Below are 22,781 nucleotides of genomic sequence, written 5' to 3' on the forward strand. Positions count from 1 at the left end.
CAGCTAGTTTGGATTACAGTAGACTGAACAATATGCTAATCAATCCAAAAAGCACAGAGACATCTGTGAGCAAATGTTTAAATAGTACAAGGTCAAAGCACACACTTAAAGAATATCAATGTGCCTTAAATTAAACTAAACCAACACATTCAACTGTCAATCAGGCGACAATGATGTAAGCTGGTGTCTGCTGGTAATGACGCTCCATTACTGGTCACTTTAGTGACTCCACCAGATGCAGCGCTCGCCTCTCATTGAGTTACCCGGTGCACATATATTATTCATTCAGTGTCATCCCATACTGTGCAGGCAGCACTTAATCCATCACAAGTTAGCAAGATGAAGATTCCCACGGGAAAAAAAGAAATTTTTTTTCACACATATTTAATCAAGCAACATGACAACAGATCTAAGTTAAAGGTTTTTTTTATGTTACGTGCTCTCAAATCTCCAGGGTTTAATCTGGAGAAATGGTGACAAATATTTCCATTACAATGTGAAAAAAGGATTTGAAATGTTGTGCTTTGAGTCAGGGTGCTTCCAGAAAAATAAAGATACATCTTACTTACACTGGCAGCGTCCGGTTGAGATGCATCATCATCTCCGCTTGTCTTCTCGTTCGCCTCACGCTCTGTGCCCATGTCACAGGCATCCCTTCAAGCCTCTATCATCTAATTCCTGGTTTCCGGTTTTTAAGATCCATTCTCTCTTCCTTCAGAACAAAAAGTGCCTCATAAATGCAGCCACAAACTGTGTGGAGCCACACGGCAAGCACACTGTTTGGATGCACAGTCAACAGGTGTGTGAAACCAGATCCTGGTGATGGAGAAACAAGGAGCTCGCTGATGGCAACGTACCTCCTCCAGTCCTATGGCTAATGTTTCATTCATTAACTTCTATCGCTGCCTTCTATCAAATTCACATGAACTAATATTCAACACCCACAAACAGTCTGCTGTGCTTGCTCTGGATGAAAAAGTAAACAACCCGATGAGTAAACAGAATTATCTTAAAGCAACAACATTCTTGTTTGGTATGTTTGTACAAGAGTTTTATTTACAATGTTAACAAGGTAGGTGTCAGTTAATTTATCCTCTGGCTGTTTGATGCTCAGAGTTGACAGACTCGAAGCAAAAAAAAAAAAAAAAAAAAAAAAAAAAAAGGGTCCAGCTTCAGTGACATAAACTAAAACCATGTTTGTCCACTTAATATGGAGAATATATATTGTTGTCATAATTAACATTAAAAAAAAAATCTTTCAGTTGGAATTAATAAGACAAACGGGTGGGAGTCTCTTGAGTGAGCAGCATCTTTAACAACAAACCGAACAGTCAGTATTTTAACACTTTTGTCATGCCTGCATCAAACTGTAGGCACTGAACATCATCATGAAACAAACACAGACACACAAAAAGACACGAGGCACAAAAACAGGACTTGATGGTACATTCACAGGCAAAAAAAAAAAAAAATACAGGAAAAATAAAGTGTTCTTTGAGTCTTCAGGACGGTTGTGTGCTCTGAACGGGCACAGGGAGGAAGAAAACATGAGGGTGCAAAGCCTCATTTCCTGAAAAAGGCGTTGCGGGTGATGCTGTACAACAGGTGATAAGGCTTTCGTTTTGGGGGCTCAGCCAGTGAAAAGACCTGCTGCTGAGGCACGCTGGTTGGAATGGTGATGTGACGCTGGTGAAGTGGGTGAAGGTTTTGGTGGTGTGGTGGGCCAGAGCCAGAGTAACCAATGTCTGAATGGTGAACAGGCAGAACAAAAAAAAAACAAAATTACAAATAAAAATCAACGTTAAGATAAAACAAACAAAGAGTAGATAAACTAAATAAAAATGTTTTCTTACTTTTGCTCTTCTTCTGTTTGGCTCTTCTGGCATTAACAATAGCCTGTTTTCTTTGCTCTTCACTGATCTCCATCCCTGCCAGGAAACACACACAAATACACCTTCAGGTCAAAATATTTCAGACCACCCCCTTTTTCCAACAATCATTTCACCCTGTTCACCTTTTTTTTTTAATCTCTACCCACAGTAGCTGTCTTGCGTCATGAATGAAAGGAATTCAGCAGGACTCACCCATCTCTTGATCTTCCTTGACTCTGTATCTCTCCTTGGCAAACGCCTCTAACCACCTCTGCTTGTCCTGGGCCTTCCTGCAGCACAGCACACACACAAACTCTAGGGTGGAGGCGTGGCGCAGGCGCAGAGCATTCCTCAGGGTCAGGCCCAGGTCTGGGTCCCGCCCGTCAGGCACGTCCACCACTTCGGTCTGGTCCATATCCAGCCGTCCCCGGTAGTGGAGCAGGTCTCTGCGCAGGACGTCTTTTTTACAGAAGACCAGCTGGTGGTCAAACAGGAAGAAGCTGCGCTGTTGCATTTTGCCTTGTCGGATGACCCGAGTCAGCTCACCAGAGTGGATCAGCTCTGAGCTGCGTTCCAGTACATCAGGTCCCTGCACAAACACATTTACATTGAGTCGACAGATTTATAAAAAACATTTAAAAGGATGGTTTGCATTTTTTAAAGCTGGGTTGTATGAGGTACTCATCCACCACAGTAGATGTCAGTTGGCATGCTCCCAGTTTGGAGAAGCAGACAGGAGTACCGCTATGGGAGCCAAGCAATGTAGTGCTGTCAACGGTTTAGCAGCATAATATATCTTAGCTGCCAACCCCAAAATATGAATATCACTATTATTAAGTAGACCCTATATTAAAAATATTTTCACCACTCTATCTTGCCGTCTGACAGCCCTTTCCTACGGCACAACCTTTTTTGAACTGTAGAACTTCCGTATTCGTATGCATTTCTCTCTTTTGGCCCGATTAGGTCTCCCTCTGGAAAAGTTCTATTACATATTCTGGTTCATAGAGGTATGGTCTTGTCTCCACAGTGAACGACATTTTATTGTCACTGTCAATCACTTTTTTTTTTTTAAAGTTGTTGTCTTCTTCACACACTCTAAAAGTCTGATGCGCACAGCTGATCTGTGGCGTAATACAGTGCACAGCACAGTTGGGCGCTTTTGCATAGGAATACATAAGTTATATCGATGAGAAAATGTAGTGTCAAATGAAGGGCTGTCTGACAACAAGGTGAAGTGGTTAAAATATTCTCAATATAGTCTATACTTTAAATGATATTGTTTAAGGTGAGCCTTTTCTTTTAGTTGGCTAAAGCAAGTTTATCTGCTGCCCCTATCCACAGCAGTAGATCACTTAGCTTCTATATCGGCATTCCTGCTTGCCTCTACAAACTGGGGGTGCACTGTTTGCCATGCACTATGGGCTAAACACTTACTATGGATAAATACCTCATACAACCCTGCTTCAAAAAATCCAAATTATTGCTTTAGTATTTTTTATACACACTGGGCTGGAAAACAGGCCACTTTTAATTAAAGGGATAGTGCACCCAAAAATGAAAATTCAGCCATTACCTACTTACCCATATGCCGACGGAGGCCCTGGTGAAGTTTTAGAGTCCTCACATCCCTTGCGGAGATCGGCGGGTGGAGTGGCTAGCACACTTAATGATAGACGGCGCCCCAGACTAATGTCCAGAAACACAAAATTAAATCCACAAAGTATCTTCATACTGCTCATCCGTAGTGATCCAAGTGTGCTGCAGCCGCGACATAAAAAGTTGTTTCGAAAAACGTCATATGAACTCTGTTTTTAGCCACACTGTAGCCTGTACTGTGTAGCTCTGTCTGCTTCTCTGTGCTCCGTGCTCACGTGTGTGTGCCTGCGCGAGACCAGCGAAAGCATGAGCTTTGCCCACCCGTGTTTACATCACGCGACACGTGCACCGCAGGGAGAGACAACGTAGACCAAGATAATTTGGTACAGCCCAACATGTCTGAAGACTTTGAAATTGAGGAGGAACAGCATTTCTTTGTTGAGCCCTATTTGTTTGAGCCCAAGTATACAGAAGTGGAACTCAGGCTACTGGACGAAGCAGCCGCCGCAGCTCATGAGCCTAACCCTCAGCCAGCCGCAGAATACCGGAGTCGAGCACTGGAAACCTGGTGGTGTAGTTGTTTCAAATGCAAAGCAATGCCAACAGATGAGGAAAGTCTTTGCTGCTCAGACTGGGAATTGGCGATGCCTGCACTTGAGAATCTGGACATCAGTACTGACAAGACTGCTGCTCTTCAGAGATCACCTATCACCCTGAGCGCGCACACGTGAGCGTGGAGCACAGAGAAGCAGTCAGAGCTACAGGCTACAGTGAGGCTAAAAACAGAGTTCATATGACGTTTTTCGAAACAACTTCTTATGTCGCAGCTGCAGTACACTTGGATCACTACGGATGAGCAGTATGAAGATATTTTGTAGATTCAATTTTGTGTTCTTGGACATTAGTCTGGGGAGCCGTCTACCATTAGGTATGCTAGCCGCTCTACCCACCGATCTCCGCAAGGGATGTGAGGACTATAAAAACTTCACCAGGGCCTCCGTCTGCCTATGGGTGAGTAGATAATGGCTGAATTTTCATTTTTGGGTGCACTATCCCTTTAATAACCAGAGTAAAAAGAGAAACAATATTGAATTGTCATCATCACCTCCCAGTGTAGAATGGCCACCTGCCAGTGAGCGATGGTGTCGAGACTCTCCAGCCGTCTCTTCCTCTCATTTATCAGACTGGCCACGTTCTTCATAGCCTCATACGCTTTGCTCACTCCGCTGTAGTCACTGCAATGAATCAGCAAAGGAACAATGAGCAGAGGGTCAACCTTACACAAAAACTGACAGACAAGACATTTTTATTTAGAGTTGCACACTGCTTTAATCTTAGTCATGGGAAAGTAAGTAATTAAACCACTGAGTGTGTTCTTTATTTAAAGTGCAATTCATCAAAATATTGTGTAGTACAGCTTTGATTCGGACCAACCCTACCCGATGGGTTAAGGCGGGGCCGAGTTGTTATATCTTAGTATTCCACCAGGCTTAAATCAGGTCAGGTTCTTGCCAATTTATCTGTCTTTTTTTCTGATGAAACTGGCTAAATGGCAGGAGTTGCATTGGACTGAATCAAGAAGGAAATAGAGGAAGCAGGCAGGGGGGCTGCACTAAAGAGATTGGAAGAGTGACAGAAAAACAGTGCAATACAGTGGGAAATGGGGAAAAGAGCATGCACAAAAAGGGATGGGCAAAGACAGAGAAAAGGGCTGCAAGGCAATGTGGTTGGCAGTGTTTGCTTCTTCCTCCCTATCAGTGGGAGAGATGTGCATAACACACAGTGAGGAGCATTGATTATCCATTATGTGATTAACTGGCATAAGATGTGGTTGTTATAGATTTGAATGCATCCATAGCAACAAGCATCACCAGGTCCTGAAGTGACAAAGTAGATGTAGATGACTTATGACCTAATGTGTACAATAAGAAATGAAAGAGTAGTCTGAGGAGTACCTGTGGTCTTTGGGGGTGTACTTGAGCAGTTCCCCTAGCTGCAGGGGGTATTTACAGATCTTCTGTACGGGCGTAAGCAAGAAACCCGCAATTGAAATGTCGATCATCTGCTGGAGGAGCCGGCAGGCCTCAAAGAAATGTTTATATTTGCCCGACTTCATGAGGCGCTGCAGCTCAGCACAGGCTGCTGGATGAGTGTTACAGTAGTCTGAGTAGATAGAGAAGCCTTCTCCCTTTGGGAAAAGAAAAGTGCTTTAATGAATATTTAGAGCTACTGAATCAGTTTAATAAATGTTTGAATGATTAAGTGAATCAAGGAAGGTTTTTACTGTGTGTGGCTGCTACCTGCAAGAGAAAACAAGAGCCTATTTCACTGAGATGTGGTTGGTCTTTGTTGTACTTCTTCTCCAGGTCTCTGAGAAACTGCCTCTGAAACTTGTAGATGTCCTCGATGTTGCTGAAGATGGTCTTCAGCTGCAGCTCAGTGAACATGTCCGGGTGCTTACGGCACTGACGGATGTAACCCTGAAAGGGAAACACCACCAGTATGCTGACTACACTGACAGAGGGTATGGAAACAGTTCACACACTGACCAACAGGAGGTGCTACACAGTTAAGTCCCTCTTTGAAATACAAACATAGCTTACTCTCAATATTTCACTACAAAATGCTGACATTCAATATGATGTAGGACTGCTTAGGAGATGTGAATCATGTCTAGATTAAATTAAGAATGTAAGAGAAGCAGCAGCCAGACAAGTACCTCACAGATGTCTTTTAAGTGCTTGATGTAGATGCGTTCAGTGTTTATGATTTCCTGAACAACATTGGTTCTCATCTGCTCCTTGTGCTGAGTACTGTGTGTGTCCCTGGGGGGTGGATCCTCCTGGTCAGCTACACTCTCCACACTTTCTGCACTCGAGTCCTCCTGGTTCACTCGTACCTGAAACACATCCACCACACTGAATGGGACCTGCTAAGCACCATTTAAATCATACATCAGCATTTCCTTAAAGCTAACTTAAAGTCTAGATTACATTTCCAAAACACATTTATTTAGTCTCCACGCAATCAAACAGACATGGCGCTTGAAATTAAATTAAATTTCCAGCTCGTAAGTGAAATAAATACGATTACAAAAGGGAGAACAACAGCTACTTAAAACTACAAAAAAACTCCACATCACTATGGAAACAACATGTGCAAGTTTAACCAGCTCTTGTTTGGCAACATTGATTCAGCTACAAGCAATTACACAGCAGACGGCCATCTGCCAATCAAATAACCTCACCATGGTTACCACAGCCTGCCTAATTAAGACTTAACTGTCAATCAGCTGCGGTCACCACAGAAACCAGCTGAACCTCTGAGGTTTGAACCCTTCCACACACACTGTTAAGAGGGCCGGTGGGGTTTGTTTGGAGCTAAGCCAGTTTGCGAGTCTTTTCTGTGCTGCTAGAGAGCAAACATGCGTTAGAGACACAGGTCAGGAAGTCCACTTACCCTCACAAAACTGGAGGGGAACCAGGCCTCCTTGTCAGCCCCCCTGCCCCACCACCAGTCCTTGTGCGAGCCATCCAAGACACGGATAACATCTCCAGCCTTGAAGGCCAGCTCCTGCTCCTCCATGGTCACATGATCCCAGAGAGCCTCAGCATACACCGTGTGGCCAGAGCTTATCCACTGAGTAGCACATACAGATAAGATAAAGATACAATTACATGCAGGCTAAGCCCGTGTCCTAACATGTAAGATTATGTCTAGACTTGTGGACACCATAATGATTGTCTGTTGTGCTGAACTGCAGCCAAACATCTTGAAAACACACACACACACACACACAAAAATATTTTCACATGGCTGTTCACAAGGCAGGCATACAAGATACATGTTGCATCATAAATTCAATACACATTTTTGGAGAAGATGTTTGCGAGTGGTGCAACATGACAAGCTCCTCAGCCTTACCTCGTTGAGCACAGAGAGCTCCACCCCTGACTGGAGGTATGGCGTGACATCAGTGAGCTCATCAAAGCTGCCCTCCTCCTCCTCACTCACGCTGTCATCAAGCGTTGCTGAGCACTCAGACACACCATCTGCAACACATATACAGAGATTAAAAAACTGTGCAGAGCTGAAAGCTTTCTGACAAGATGTAAATAATCCAGAAAACAAGCCACAGATGCAGGTACATCCACATCTGGCTCCACGCAACATTCTCCTCCAACTTACTTGTTGACATTCCCAGACTCAGCTTTCCCACAGATTAAAAATTGTGATCAACAACAATTCCAGTTCTCACCGCTGAGCACTCTGTGGAGCTTACGCCGTCCAACACGGTCCAGTCCGATGGGGGTGCTCTGCGAGAGGGCGGAGGGACGAAACCTGGCAGACACTGCTCTGTAGGGGGGCACCTGGTGGGAGGGGATGGGTGGCCGCGACAGGGGCTGCAGAGAGGACAAGGAGAAACATCCTGGGAGTTAGGAAGAGCTCGCTTTCTCAGGCTTTCATCACCTACCTGCTGACTCTGTGCTACGCAGAAATAAAGCCTGCGACTTCTTGACAGGTAGCATTCATAACCAAGGCATGATCATTTGTTTTGGACCCCAGCAGACAATAGAGATAGAGAACAAAAGAAAAAGTGTTCAAGGTTCAACTCCTGAGCTCAGGGGACGCCCCGGCTTCCTCCGTATTTAGTTCAAACATCAAAAAGTGGGAAAATATTTTGTGTTTTACTCACTTAGAGAGACTCTTACTAATCAAAGTAACTTTCCCTTACTTTCTATAATGATAATTGATCAACATGTTTTGTTTTTGCAACAGCAGCAGGAAACAAATCCAGTTGAGCCCAGTGAAAATGACTTTGAACTGATTTGCTCCCTTGAAAATATTTAGGTATTCTTCAGGGTAATTCTATAAAACAGAAAACAGTGAGCCTTGTGTATAAACCACCATTCACATGACTATCACTGGTAGGAAAAATATTGCTTTCTTACCTAAGAATGTAGAGGATACACAGTATTTTTTAGTTCAAACATACTTATAACCACAGATTTAATTATTTGGATTCCTTCATTGGCAACTACATCAGCCTGATGTCAACCTAGATTCCTCACGACTTATTGAAATGAACAAATACAACTACATTTCCAGTTGATAAACAGCAGCTGGGATTTCATCTAAGCCTTTTCACTTTTTTCAAAACCTATATGCTTCTAGTGAATTTAAAGGAGTCATATACAACATTCAGAGCATATCTATAATTCAGGGTCTGCTTCAGGTTGTCTGCACACAGTTCTCAACATGGAGGTGGCTGAGCCGCCAGCTAGACGCTAACAGCACGAACAGTGCAACCAACAGCACCAGTGCTGACAGAGCTTACAGTGTTAACCTGGGGAAGGACCGGAGGGTAGGCACTACGTTTCTGCAATGACGCCATGGTTCGGGACAGCGCTATCATCCATAACTACAGTTAGAGCGAAGTGAAGAGCCGAGGCTTTTAGCTAGCCAGTGGGACAAACACACACTCAGGGACACAAATGCACTAACGCCTTGTTTCCACGTGATATGTATATGGAGAAGGGGCAACTGGAAGTCCATTCATTCCGATGTGAATTTGCCTCGACTATGTTAAAAAATTAATTTTGCTGTGGATTTCGGAGACCACATGACAGCGTGCTAGCTTAGCTAACAGGCTGCTAACTAGCTAACAGGCTATTTTCTTCAATTCAATTGCCTGTTGATCATCAAGTGAGTTTGTATAATTAAAAATAACATATTTATCTAGTTTGAACACATTGTGAACATCAATAATGGTATTCTGCTAAAATATGGTTATATATTATGTACAGTCAGATTGTCGTTATGACTCGTTCAGCCACACGTCATTTAATTAAATATTTCATGCCACATACCTGGCAGGTCCTGTTTTTGTCCCAGTAATGTTCTAAGAGCATATTCAAAGCTATTGGATGGCAAAAAAAACCCCAACAAAATTAGCCTCACCACCATGGCTACAGGTAGTTTTTAAATCAGGTTTCTATCCATCCGTAAAGAAATGCACTTCCTTGCGTTGGACACTAGAGGCGTCATCTGTATATTTATGGATCTACAGACACCAGTCACATACGTAAGTAGATATGAGGCATAACATGCACACACCGCCAGACTGCCTACCACGACAACAAACAGAGAAGCTCACATTACAACACACAAAGAGGTAATGTAGCTTCATTCTCTGCTCAGGACACCATTACTCCACAATATCTTTACATAGTAAATAGCTGTTTGCCGCTATATTAATCCTCCAAATGTCGTACAGAGCTCCTTTAAACTGAAACTGTGAAGGCTTACTGAAGGAAGGCAGTCGTCTTTCTCCTCAGCATCAGCAGAGAATAGATCCACGACCCCGATTACTGAGATTGGACGCTGTCTCATGCCTTGAACGTCTCCGTTCATGCTGCAGTTCTCCGAGATCTCTCCATTCCCACATGCGTCATTACCACTGCTGTCTTTATACACTGATGTATTTGCTGTCCGTTCTTCAGCGTGCAGTTCTGCCACTTCCTCGGGAATTGAGTGCTTCCTGGAAACGAGCTGCCCGTAGTCAGAGATGGGCCGAGGTCTTGGGCGCCCATTCCTTCGCCTGGGCTTGACGGAGGATGTTTCCGGGGATGCATTGGTGGGTGATGTAGGTGACTCCGAGAGAGATGTTGGAGAGATGGGAGGAGTGCTGCTGGCTGTTGGAGAGACCTCCTCTGTTTGGAGAGGTGCCTCTGACCCTTGTTGGTTTGACGTCTCCTAGGAATAAAAAAAAAAACAGTTAAAAATTCAATGAGGACAATGATATTGATTTTCCCCTCGCTCAACTATCTGCCATGCACAGACATGTACAACATAATATCTGCTGGCAAGAACATCTGTTAATCAGAAACAGAGCAAAATCGTACTGCAAGTCATAAAAGTCGCAAATAGAAGCAACTGTCTTGTTTGGATTTCAATGCAGAACCACAAGAATCAGTATGAAACTATTTCAATGAACTTTATCAAGATTCTCGTGAGAAACTTTATTATCATGTGAAAGCATTCAAGTTCACACAGTGATTGCCTCCATATATTGAACTCAATAAACCCCTACGCTTATCATTTTCAAACAGAACTGCAACAGAAATTCCACAAATATTCCACAATTAAATGTTATCATTCTGTATGTATGTCAGTATACTCAACAGTCAAATATTGGCTAATGGTTACTCATTTGGAAATTGTTGTTCTAAGTCTCTTAGTCAGCCAGCGATATCAAACCTCACCTCCTGGTTTTCTCGATCTGGGTCCGGTCCCCGGCATATACACTGGAAAGGCACGCAATGGACTAGCACCATTGTGAAACAAACACAAACACAGACTGGCCTGTGTATCCAAGGCCAAGTCCCTGATTTCTTTTTTTAGGCCGGTAAAAGCCACTTGATTTCTAAAGTAAACAAATCTGATTTTTCTGGTTCATCTTCAAAGGTAAAATCCTCTTAGACAAAAACACATTTCACTACACTCGCCGTGTTTATGGTCCTGTCTGCCGGGTGGTGCTGCTAGTGCTAGCTGTCCGAGGCCCAGTGCCCATGGTGCTGGACTTTGATCCAATCGGCTTCAGCTAGAGGGAACGGGGAGACGTGAGGTGGGGGACGTACTCAGTCATAGCTGCCTACCCTCCCACAGCAACAGGACTATGGAGCGGCTTTGCGCAAGGGCCACTAATCATAAACAAAGCCTAATCATTAACTCTGCTCCTTCAGAGTGCCTGGTAGCACAGAACAGCTGGCTTCAGCATGTGACCCTGCCGCAGCAGAAGTCAGTATATCAAACACGACTGACAGGAAAAAGGACAGTGAAGAAAGATTTATGCCTATGCTGTTATTTATTTGACACCGAAGGGGACTTAGGACACACGCAGAGCTCTTTTTTTTCATACAAGCACAATACTGACAAGCACCACCTTGGCACAAGAACTTATCTCACTTCGTCAGAATCATGCCAGACTCAAAGATCACTTCATAAAAATCTCTTCTGAGGTGTGATCTTCAGTTCCTAAGACAAGGGTCAATGCCATTCATCTGGAAGATTGGCATCCATTAATGATCCTGCTGTTTTAGATGATGAGGAAGACATTAAATCTTTCCACAATCATCCAGTACTTCCTTCCTTCCTCTTTGTACCCTTACAGAGAGCCTGTAATCTAATGATTTCCAACCCCATGTTTCAAAGTCAATGATAAAGGTGCTGCTAATGTGTGACAGTGTCAAACATTTTGTAGCTTTGTTCCCTTTCAGCTGCAGCACATTTTATCTATCTGTAAGCAGTAAAAAGCTTTGTAGCCAAAGAGACCAGCTGCATAAAGATAACACCCTAGCTTGATGTCATTATAACTGTTTTAAACACTTCCTGTAATGTGTCAGAATATCTGCATGTCCTGTGCTAATGAGCAGGGAGGTGGAGCAATACTGATTGCTAACAGAAACAACTTTTTACAGTGTGTGCCAAGAAAAATTTAATCATATCACATCAGACTCCAGACATCTTTGAGCTCACGGGTTTTATTAATAAGGATTGCCCGATTTCCTGGGGCAAGTAAAATGCCACGTCAGGCTTGTAAATCTAGCCACTCACTTGCCTCATCAGGCAAGTGCTAGAAAAGGAATTAATCATATCATTTTTTCCCGGAGCTGATAATAGAAGTAGATAAAATATGAGCCAAAGTGAGTTGCATCATTCTCATCTCTCTAGAGAGTTGCACATGTGCAGCACTGATCAGGCATTCCCGAGAAAATGGTGGTGGGTAAAGACCAAGTTTTTGAGCTGAAGCTTAAAGCCTGGTTCAGACCAAAGGTTGGCAACAAAATGAGTAGAAACTTGAAACTACTTGCAAGGCGTCAGTCTGCAGTTTACACCAATGTGACAAGACGAAACCAGACGAGGCGAGACGAGATGAGACAGTGTATCATCCCCAAAGCAACAACTCTCTGTACTTTCCAGCTTTTCAGGTTTAGTTTGTAGCTGAATTTGTAGCTTCTTAGAATATGAATAATAGTGATAGTGAGACACTTGCTACAGTTGCATTTGTAGTAGTGATGAAAAAGTGAAAACAAACAAAACAACGTAAGCTTTAGATGGGCTGTATTCATAATAAATACACCACAACTATTTAAATGACCAGCGTTGATTAATTAGTCAATGAGTATGCTGTGACATGCGCACATACAGTGAGCCGCAGCAGCGACAAACTGTCCGACACCGTGAGGACGGAGACCAACGTTTGTTGATGGCAGTGGGGATGTCAACAAGACCTGCTTGGGCTGTTGTCAGAGAATGCTACAGCAAGTAAATATGCCGTCTGCGGACAGTGTAGCTAACTTGGCCAGCAGACTTTGCTGCAACTTTTCTCTACAATTTTCTAAAACAATTTCAATTTGTTAAGAATCTTTGGACTGAACTGGGCTGTGAATATTTCAGGATGTGAGAGCATTAGAGGATGTGGGCAAAACTCCAGCTATATATTGTGCAAGTTTGCCGAAAGTTAAAGAGACAGGCGAATAAAATGGGGCCATTATTCATGACAATTAACTTTAGTCTTTGTTGATATTTGACAACTCATAAAAACAACAATTCTTGTAAAAATTTAATTTAGGCAAGTAGATTTTTGACCCACTTGCCCAACCAGGCAAGCAAAAATAATCATTAACATTAACCCTTGGCACATGATTTTCAAGTTACTCCCTTACCTCATTTGGTAGCAGGTTGCCTTCAGTCTGGTCTTGTTGTTCTTGCTCTTTCTGGCTGAGTGGAGATGAATCACTTTCTGCTTTATAACCACTTGTTGTGGCCACAGTCAGTGATTCATCATGAGCAGAGACACCGGTTGAAGTCTGTTCTGTTCCCTCTGGAAGCTCCACAGAAACCTGGCTGATAAGAACCTGGTGTTGCTGGGCGCTGACATCGTAATCAGGCTGTAGATGAACCAGAGGAGTGCGCTCAACCGACATGACCCTGGCTCTGACGGGCGAAGGCCGGCGCTGTCGCTCAGTGGTCGTTAGGCAAGGCACACGGCGAGAGTAGTCGTCATGAAGACGGGTCAGGGGTGACAAGGGAGACTGAGAGGTGGGGCTGGGGGAAGGACTTCGCCTTCGTCGGACAGTCAAGTCAGTCATGCTGCCTACTAGCTTTAGCATTGGTCCCTTGGTCATCACAGGGCTCTTCCTACGGCCGCCTGCGTGGCCCCGTAGGTCCACTGAGGAGGCACTGGCTGTCCTCTGGATGTTTGGTGCCCCATTTGACGTGCTGGTCCTCTGAGAGTCCTCCTGAGGGGAAGGAGTTCCTGGATTTGGAGCTTTGCGTCTGAAGGGTGCTTTAAATATATGAAGATTTTCTGCACTTCTGCTCAGTCGGCTCAGCACCTTCACATTTGTATTCTCACTCGTGTTCTTTGTTTGGACATCGACCTTGGATGTCTGATCTAGTTTCCAACTGTCCGTAGCTTCATTTGTACTACTTCCTGCTAGTTTTCTATTCCCTGTGTCAAGTAATGAGATGCGTCCTGCTCCGTACGCTCTCCTGATACTCCTTGACAATCGTGTGTTGCGTGTGAGACCACCTCCTTCATCAGTGTCCTCATCATCAAAGTCTTCAATATCTGATCCACATTGGCTCATCGCAGCCAACTTTTGGACAGTAATATTTCCATTAGACACACTGTATCCCTCTGAAAACTTAAAATGATTTGCTGCATCATCTGAACCAGGGCCAGTGTTGCCATTTGCCATTTCCTGATCTGATGGGTCATGTTCTCCATCGTGGGTGGCTGCCCCTCTACTCTGTATACCCTGGAGCACAGAGGAGCGGAGCTTTTTAAAGGAGTCTACAACACCCAGTCCTGAAAGTCCCGACCAGGCCTGGGGGCCAGTGTTGCCGTCATTGCTGGGGATTGAGTTGGGACCGTCAGAGGTTGGAGTGTGAGCAGGGACAGGGCCCTTCCTCGAGTTAGAAAAGAGCCTCATGATTCTTGAGGAGTAAGGCTTTCCTTCAGGTTGACTTATAACAGAGTTGGACCAGGCGGAGGAGTTGATACCATTCAATCTGTTTTCATCAGGACCTACTTGGCCACCACACCCAGACAGCAGACATGGGACTGTACTTCTGTCAGTATGACTGTGGAATGGGTATATATCACTGAGGGGTCGGCTTCGGATCAGCTGGTCAGCTTTAGAGTCGGGGAGGCACGGGAGAGAGTCTTGGCTTGTGGACAAGACCCTGTTGTGCTGTTCTGCCTGCAAAACCAAACAGAGATTCAGTTTAGGAAACTTTGCATGCTGCTTCAGAGAAGAACTAATGGTCCTATTCAAAGGTTACTATGGAGAAATGAATGTTGCTGATCAGATAAAAGCAGATCAGACATATGTACTTGATTTAAAAAAATGAATGAAATGAATAAATGAATAAAATAAAAACATCTTTACATGTATTTTTCAGGGAAAGCTGAGAAAAACATTTGGATGAAAAGGACATACTGTTTGCTTAAAGGGATGGACGGACAAGAATTAACTACTGTGTATTTACAGTACAGTGTCCGCTGTGTTTGTATGTGAGAGAGGAGCAAAAGAGAGAATAAAGGGAGGCAAAGATAACCAGACAACAGAATATCCCTCAGTGTGCACAGGATCCAGAGGAGTAAAACATCTTTCACCGAGAACACTACATGCATTTGTCCTTGGTGCTGTATTTCAATGTCCAAGGAGAGCTGAGGCCCAGGTCGGGGTGGTGTTGTGCTAAGTTCAGCTTTATATATGTGTGTGTGTGTGTGTGTGTGTGTGTGTGTGTGTGTGTTTCAGGGCAGTGGTAAATGCAGCTGAGCCTTTGAAGTGGGGCTTTGTGAGCGTGACTAAGCAATGAAACTTTCTAATCCATTGTGATTAATGCAATAAATTGCCCAGTTTTCTCCAGATTACGTAGGTGATGAGGTGACACTGAGGGGGGGCTGTGTGGTCTTCAAATCAGAGAACATATTTCAACTCTTTATCCTAATACACAGAGAGCCTGCAGTGTTCTTCTAATAGGCCTTTTCACAGGGTGTATGTGGTTTGTTACAGGAGGAAATGCGCAGGTGTTACTAAAACATTAACAATAGCTCTGTTCTATTCAAGTGTTCCAGTAAGCCATGACAGTGCGACAGTGAGTCAGCATGCACATTATGAGGACCCCAAAACTGAAGCAGCTAATGGAATTCAGGCATTGTTCATTCTTTACACCATGCTTTTCCTACTGTGACAAGTCAAAATGTCTAACGGCCTATTATTTCTTTTCTGTTCTACTTAAAAAAGTCTCTTTATGACTGAGTTCAATGGTTTTGAATCACTGTACCAGATTATGGCCATAGAAAGTATTTCACTGCTAGAAAGATGGTCTTTCCATAAAACTGAGCTGTCTATGCAGCAGAGAGATGTAAATACTTGTGAAACTGATGCTACATGACCAGAGAAAACTGAGGAAAAGGGCTGTGGCATTTGCTCACAACTTGAATTAAGGGACCAAGAAACACACCTGCTGGCAATGCGAGCGTGTCTGTGTTGACACAGGAAACATTATGGCGGCCGGCTGGCAACAAACAAACTCAAATTACAGTGAAACAGAAAGCTAAAATCTGTTTTCGCAATATTTGAGGCGAGCAATAAGAAATGCAGTAACAGAATCTTGGTTCACATTTGATCAACACAGCTTAGTTTGTCCTCAGAATTTTCAGCCTCCGTTTTCACAATACAGTACGGTTGCAGCGATATACCAGTTTCAAGGTATATTGTGATATATACGTTGCCGATTGTCATACCGTGTACATTTGCTTATCTATGATATAGGGGAAAAAATGAAACTGGACGTTGAATCTCCCTTTTATTTTAGTTATTTTCTAAGGGGAAGTTTTTACACATACTTCTATTAAGATAGGATAGGATAACCCTTTACTTGTCCCGTAATGGGGAAATTTGCAACATTACAGCAGCAGAGGGACGATGCAAACAGGAAGCAATATGTAAGTATGTACTGATAAAAAAGAAAAACACAGGGAGGTGTTTTAAGTAAACTGTACAATACAAAGGGCAAAATAATGAGCATAAAGTATAAAAACACAATTAACTGAATTAACAAAATGGTTTCAAGTTTCACTAGCAGTAATAAAAAAATAAAATATTTGTTGAATCAACAATAACCCTTCTGTTTTCATTTCTTTAAGGGTCATTCTGACGGATAATAAAATAAATTCTTTAATACCATGATACCATGAAACCGCAATATTTTCTTTCATAACATGAAAATATCATACTGTTTCAACCTTACAACAGAGGAAACAGTATGGCACCCACTTCCTTTTCACAAATTCACTTTTTACAGCCAAACAGTGCACTAAAATATGTTTCTGAAGAAATTTTTGGTGTGAAGTAGGTAATACAGTGACATAACCTTGGTTTATATTTGATCACCACTGTCTAGTTTTACCTTTTGATCTGAGTTTTAGACAGAGAGACAGGGGGCGGCTTTCTCTCTTGATCTGTTTTTATACTCTTTGTCAGTGGTGACAGATGTATGAAAACACAAAGGTACAATCTATAGTTCGAGCAACAGCCCTAACACCAGCTCAAATTTGAGTCACCCAGCAGATTTGTATTGAGAGATGAGCAGGGAGATCCAAGGGCTGGTAAGATGGAGGAAAAATTACCATATTGATATGATCCAAGTATCCCTTTAAGCTAATTTGCATCTACGACAATTAAATATATGATGCTATAATTACAAGAATTGAATAATGGTATTATCATGCCATATATGTTCACATATTTTCAGAGGCTTTTCCCAGAATAGTTCACTGAATCCAACCTGAATATTCTGTCTCAATCAGAAAGATTTGGATGATATGTGATTATTAATATCATGGTGTGAGAGATCAGACATTTTCTCAGATTCTGGCTGAAAATTCCTAATTTATTGTTTATAAACTGCATATAAACGTTAAAAGTTAAGTCACATTACTACTAATTGTTTTATGTTCCTTGCAGGAAAACTGTCTCCTAACAAGACAAATAATCACCCCTAATAAATTGTCATTATCATTTAGGTATTCAACAAAAATGTGATTTTGTCAGCATCACTCAGTCCTAACACAAACTGAAGGCATTTTTAAGGTTTGACATCAGTGTTGCTTCCTGTCTGCTGTGTACACATGCAGGGAGTTGCAGGGATCCTGGAACATTCCCATACTTCCCGACCTCATGCGTGTTCAGCAGCAGATGGGCTTTCTCAGTCAAACTCTCAGTGGAATCTGCTGTCACTTCAACCAGCTCGCTCCATCACACCGAACTCTTATGTAAACACAGAGCCACCGCTGCCAAGCACCGCTGCTGACAGACAGTAAACACCCCTCGTGAACAATGTGCTGCTTTCAAAGCTACACTGAATTGTCTTCTTGTACTTTCTCCTCCTCTGCCTCTGGAAGAATCACGTTGGATAGCAACTGGAAAAATAGACCGGATCAATTATTCCATCTATTTTCCAAGCAGAAAGATAGGAGATAGGAAAGGAATCTCTGCAGCTCGAGTAGCTTGTTTTTGTTTTGAATGCTCACGCCGTGCTATCAGCCACTCTACCGACAGTGCTATCCTTCAACACCTTTCTGCCTTCTCCCCGAACTTGGCGCCAACTGTCACAGGCCAGTTGGCGTCTACTAATACTTGGCAGTGCTGTTAGTCAGAACCAAGCTGACGCAGGTGGTGACTTTCACAAAAAGACAACACAGATTTCAGCTTATTTGCAATATGCTCTATATAGCAACAACTCTACAGGATGTTAGTTTGTGTGACTTTAACTATGCCATTTAAACCTGGCGATGGCTGTATGAGCCTTATTGTGTCTAGACAGAATGCATTAACTTCAATTACAATGTTTGATGTGCACGGTGGACAAACTTGTTTCAATGTTGAAGTGGCAAGTCTGTTGGCAGCCCTCCAATCGTACCAAACAAAGAAACCCGGACAAAAGCAGTTTCCTTAATTATAAAAGCTATTTTTACCCCGAGATATAAAATATAAATGGTAAACTGTATTGCTTTAACTCAAGGCACGGTATGTTTATACTATCATGCACTTAATGAAAATACATAGTCAAGTCAATACAAGTCAAAAGATCAAAGGTTTCAATTCTAAGCACTGGTGTCTTTCCCTTTCCTCCATATTTTCTAAAATGACAAAAATACAAGTATAAATGAAGCATGTAAATAGAAAAAAGTATCTGCTATGTCCATATCTACAGCTATGCATCCTGCAACATCCAGACAAATATTACTTACGTGTGAATATCACGCCTTACTGTCTGTGAATGCAGGTCACTTTTACTATGTTGAACTTTCCTATATCGTCTTGCTCAGCCTGTGTAGCTGGATAACTGCTGCTCCACGGCTTCCTCCTGCTAGGCTGTGGATGGGAGCGGCACACTGGGGCCCTGGTCCAGAGTTAATTAAGAGCTCAGGGAGGAGTCCCCCCCCCCACACATGGCAGCCAGCTGGAGCCAGCCTCAGATTAGACTCCCAGAGACAAGGATGAACACTCACCCAGATACACAAACATGTATACAGGGGCTAACAGCATGTGCTCCAAAAACACATGCACAATTAGTTAGAGCATCCTTTTTTCATGGTGCACGACCCATGTCCATGTGCATGTGCATTCACACACATGCCTGCACAGAGCTGAGCAGGGAGGAAGGTATTTAAATTACTTACTCCCTTCCTGTTTGGCTAGAAAACCCAGGCGGTTATGCAAGGAGTCATAAATGCATAGTGGTAAGATCCCTCCTACCCATAGTTCACCTCTGCAGGGGTATGCTCTGCCTGAAGCTAGGATAAAAATCATTAGGCCAAAATGAACTGAGCATTAAATTGAAAAACAACCAGACATAGAGTATCAGGGGAAAGTAAGCTTTCTGTCATTTTCCCTTCTCTGGCTTAACTCTGAGACAGACACAACCACCCTGGAGCAACACCACCATTCCTCCGTAAGCTGTCACATTACTGGCTGTCTATTTGTCTCGAGGAATGAGAGCTGTGAGGAAGACATACCTCTAGGATGTCTTCAAACAGCACGCCATAATGTTTTAAAGAACAGATTGGCTGATTAGCTAAATCAGTGTGTGCAACTTGGGTTCTGTGAAACTTAAGCTGCACATATGTTCAGTACTTAAGAAAAAGTTCACTGTATTTTGTCCTTCATGTGAATGAGTTTGTGAATGTACAAGTGTCTGTCAAGATTAAGAAACACTTGACAATGTTCAGTATTAAATCTCTGAATCCATATTAAAATCTTTTTGGCTTAATGCTTGGTATCTGACCTTATAGCCTGTTTCCCAGCTAAGATTAAAAGCGTCAGCAAGAAAAATCTACTGTGTGAGGGAGCAGTGTGTGGGAGTGTGTATGTTTGTGTGTATATGGCCTATTCCTCTTCTCTCCTAGTAATAATCTGATTATTGGAGCTTTACCAGTCTGTGTTCAGGACTGGTTTCATCTACACATGATGGCCTAATCAGGGCGACAACTAGGCTATTCAGCACTGACTGAGAGTGACACCCAAAGCTTGTAAACAGCCCACCAGGGCTTGACTGCGGGGGGCGACATGGTCTGTGTGCCCCCTACATTTTAAGGTTCAGTGTGTAGGATTTAGGCAGATATATTGGCAGAAATGGAATAATAAGATAAAATAAGTACATTTTCTTTAGTGTGAAATCACCTGAAATTAAAAATTAAAAATAGGGAGCGGATCCTCATCCACAGAGTCTGCTAAAATCTCAACAGTAGCACAGAACAGACAAACTAAACACTGGGTCTAGATAGGGCCATTTGCATTTTCCTGTCGGCCATCATAGTAAGCAGCCCCTCTGCAAGCATTTATTTAGGGTTTTTACCAGTTTTAATCACCAGGTCTGTTTGATTAGGAGAGGAAGAGACCTCTGCCGATGATTCAGCTCCTTGTAAAATGCTCCTGAATGTCTGGATCTTAGGTTATCAGAGAAAAACATGAACACATGCAGATGCTGGGCTAGCAGCCCTTCTCCAAAGAGCCGAGCGGCGTCAAAGAAACACTGATTTGTACTATGAAACTGCTTTTTTTCAGCATTTTCACTGGTGTAATGTACTTGGTCTGTCCGTTTAGGAGAGGAAGAGACCTCTGCGGATAATTCAGCTTTTGGTTAAAACCTCCTTAACAATGAACACTGAAGGAAATCTAAGCGGAAGAAGTTTCAACTGGATGCAATTAAATTAATGCATTAAATAAATCTAAATCTTACACAGTTTCTTCAAGGGTGAAAATGAAGAGATAGAGGCTAAACTTCCACAGACAGTATCCACGAAAATATGTCACCTTACATTGTGAAACAGACAGCATGTCCCACCTGGATCTGTTGAGTACATGTGCTACCAACTCTATTTCCTGGCTACAGTCTCATATTTGTTCATGACCTAGTTCCTCATTTTTCTGATCTTGAGGACAGAAGGAACTTGGGAGACAGCCACGCCCCTTTCTATAAAGCGTGGGAAGTGCAGGTACAGGCCAAACCAGGGAGTGTCAGCACTCTCACAGAGGCAGCCACTTACTCACCTGATCTGCTGTGGACTGTCATAGAGACAGACGCACAGAAATCCAACACCACACAGTGCACAAGGCTTACAGAGGACAAAACGCCACTGAGCCTCGTTGTCAACAGTCAACGGTGTAACCTGACAGTGGTGCAACAATAATCAAAAGACTGCTCCATCAACATTTCACAACCATGAGAACAAAGAGCTTTTTAATAGAGCATAAATCCACTAATATTAAACAAGGATCTGAGGTCATCTTAAACACCACTTTGTGGGCTTGGAAATAGTTTACACAGTATTTTACAGGCGCAAACGTCATTTTTGGACTGAGTCAGAGCGCTGGGCAAAGTTGCTTTGTTGTTGAAGTGCAAAAAGAAGAAAACAAATGCAGAATGAGTTCATAAATTATTGACACAAAGCTCTATTTTTGTACCCCATGAGGCAGAATTACAACTGTGTATAAAATAGAGAGTAGTCTGGTGTAAAATGATATTGTAGTTGTTTAGCAGTGTTGTAAAAATGTGTGAATGTTTTTATATATCCTCTATAAAGCACTGGACTGTGACCTGTGCAGGCACCAGAGTGTAACTCTAATATAGAAATTTCATCTGTGGATCCATGAAAACAAGATAATTAATTGTGAGTGAACTGAGGACTCACAAGAAGTGTAGCTTCATGCTAAGAAAGAAGCAGAAACTGAAAACAAGGAGCTATGGAAAGGGATTACACTGAGTAGTTTTCTAAGCTCATAAAGAACTCGGGGCCAAACTGCTTATTTATTTCTGCATTAATTAACTTTCTTTGGCCATAAAGCTCTTTGTAGTAGGTGGCCCCCTGCCCCTCCTTCACCAACTCCCTGCACAGCCTGGCATCTCCCACATCACTATAACAACCATGGCTATAATGCACAATAACCCCCTCTGGTCCCATTTCAAACAGGAGCACAAGAGGGAAATCACCGCAGCTGCAAAGTTACACACAAATAAGTAATTTGAATGAATTATACTTTCACTTGTTTTAGCTTTGGATTAAATTGCGCAGTTAATATAAACCAAAACTTTTGCTCACCCTGCTCATAGTCGCTGATGTTGTCCGCCTGCCCTTCTTTCTCTCACATCAACACAGCAGCTGTTTTTGTTTCTTATCCATAGTGAAGTCGCCCGGGTTTCTCCGAGCTCCGACGACTTGCTGCCTCGCACTCGTCGTCCTCTCCCAAAAACATGTCGGGTACAACAACCACGACAAGTGCGCTGGCCCTGCTAACTAGTTACCCCGCAACATATTGAGACAAATGGCTGGCTGACTTCTCAAACACACTTAGCTAGCAACTTCAGCTAGCTCACGAGCTCACTCATAAACTTCTTCTAAATTGCGCAAGCGTTGCGGTTTTTTAAATTTCGCTTTCTCCGACCGGCAAAACCTGATGTTACTCAGGTGAGTGCACAAAGTAAACACTGAGTCACGCGATATCCTCCGGAGTGGCTGAAGAAAAGCTGATAATTTCGCTGATGACTCCAGTTCAAAGAGGTCTTTCTTGGAGGATTGAGCTCGCGAGCATCATTAATGCACTTGTTGCAGTGTTTCCAAGGGGCGGGGCTTAGAGAGGTTACAATTGAGGTTACTGGTTGACCGCAGCGTGACCAGTCGGCTGACAGCCAATCGTGATTAAGTAGATGATTCCGTGACCGCGAAGCCAC

The 22,781-nt window shown here is 43.0% G+C and overlaps 1 protein-coding gene across 3 annotated transcripts; it reads right to left on the bottom strand.

Moving 5' to 3' along the window:
- Positions 1–536: 536 nt before the first annotated feature.
- On the bottom strand, positions 537–22,664 carry spata13 (spermatogenesis associated 13). 3 transcript variants are annotated; one of them, XM_049565861.1, is made up of 13 exons: positions 22,153–22,664; positions 13,199–14,740; positions 9,780–10,226; positions 7,729–7,873; positions 7,395–7,522; positions 6,930–7,109; positions 6,190–6,369; positions 5,771–5,950; positions 5,426–5,658; positions 4,576–4,705; positions 2,085–2,460; positions 1,854–1,928; positions 537–1,745 (listed from the first exon to the last, which is right to left on the bottom strand). In XM_049565861.1, the coding sequence occupies exons 1-13, from the start codon at positions 22,159–22,161 to the stop codon at positions 1,564–1,566; spliced, it is 3,807 nt and encodes a 1,268-aa protein (XP_049421818.1). In that variant the 5' UTR covers positions 22,162–22,664; the 3' UTR covers positions 537–1,563. The 3 variants fall into 3 exon arrangements, with proteins under 3 accessions (XP_049421818.1, XP_049421819.1, XP_049421820.1); XM_049565862.1 differs by lacking the exons at positions 13,199–14,740; positions 22,153–22,664 and adding an exon at positions 10,736–11,044 and having other exon boundaries at positions 540–1,745; XM_049565863.1 differs by lacking the exons at positions 9,780–10,226; positions 13,199–14,740; positions 22,153–22,664 and having other exon boundaries at positions 540–1,745; positions 7,659–7,772.
- Positions 22,665–22,781: the final 117 nt, after the last annotated feature.

The sequence above is a fragment of the Epinephelus fuscoguttatus genome, linkage group LG21 (assembly GCF_011397635.1).
Source record: "Epinephelus fuscoguttatus linkage group LG21, E.fuscoguttatus.final_Chr_v1".
Lineage (NCBI taxonomy): Eukaryota > Metazoa > Chordata > Actinopteri > Perciformes > Serranidae > Epinephelus > Epinephelus fuscoguttatus.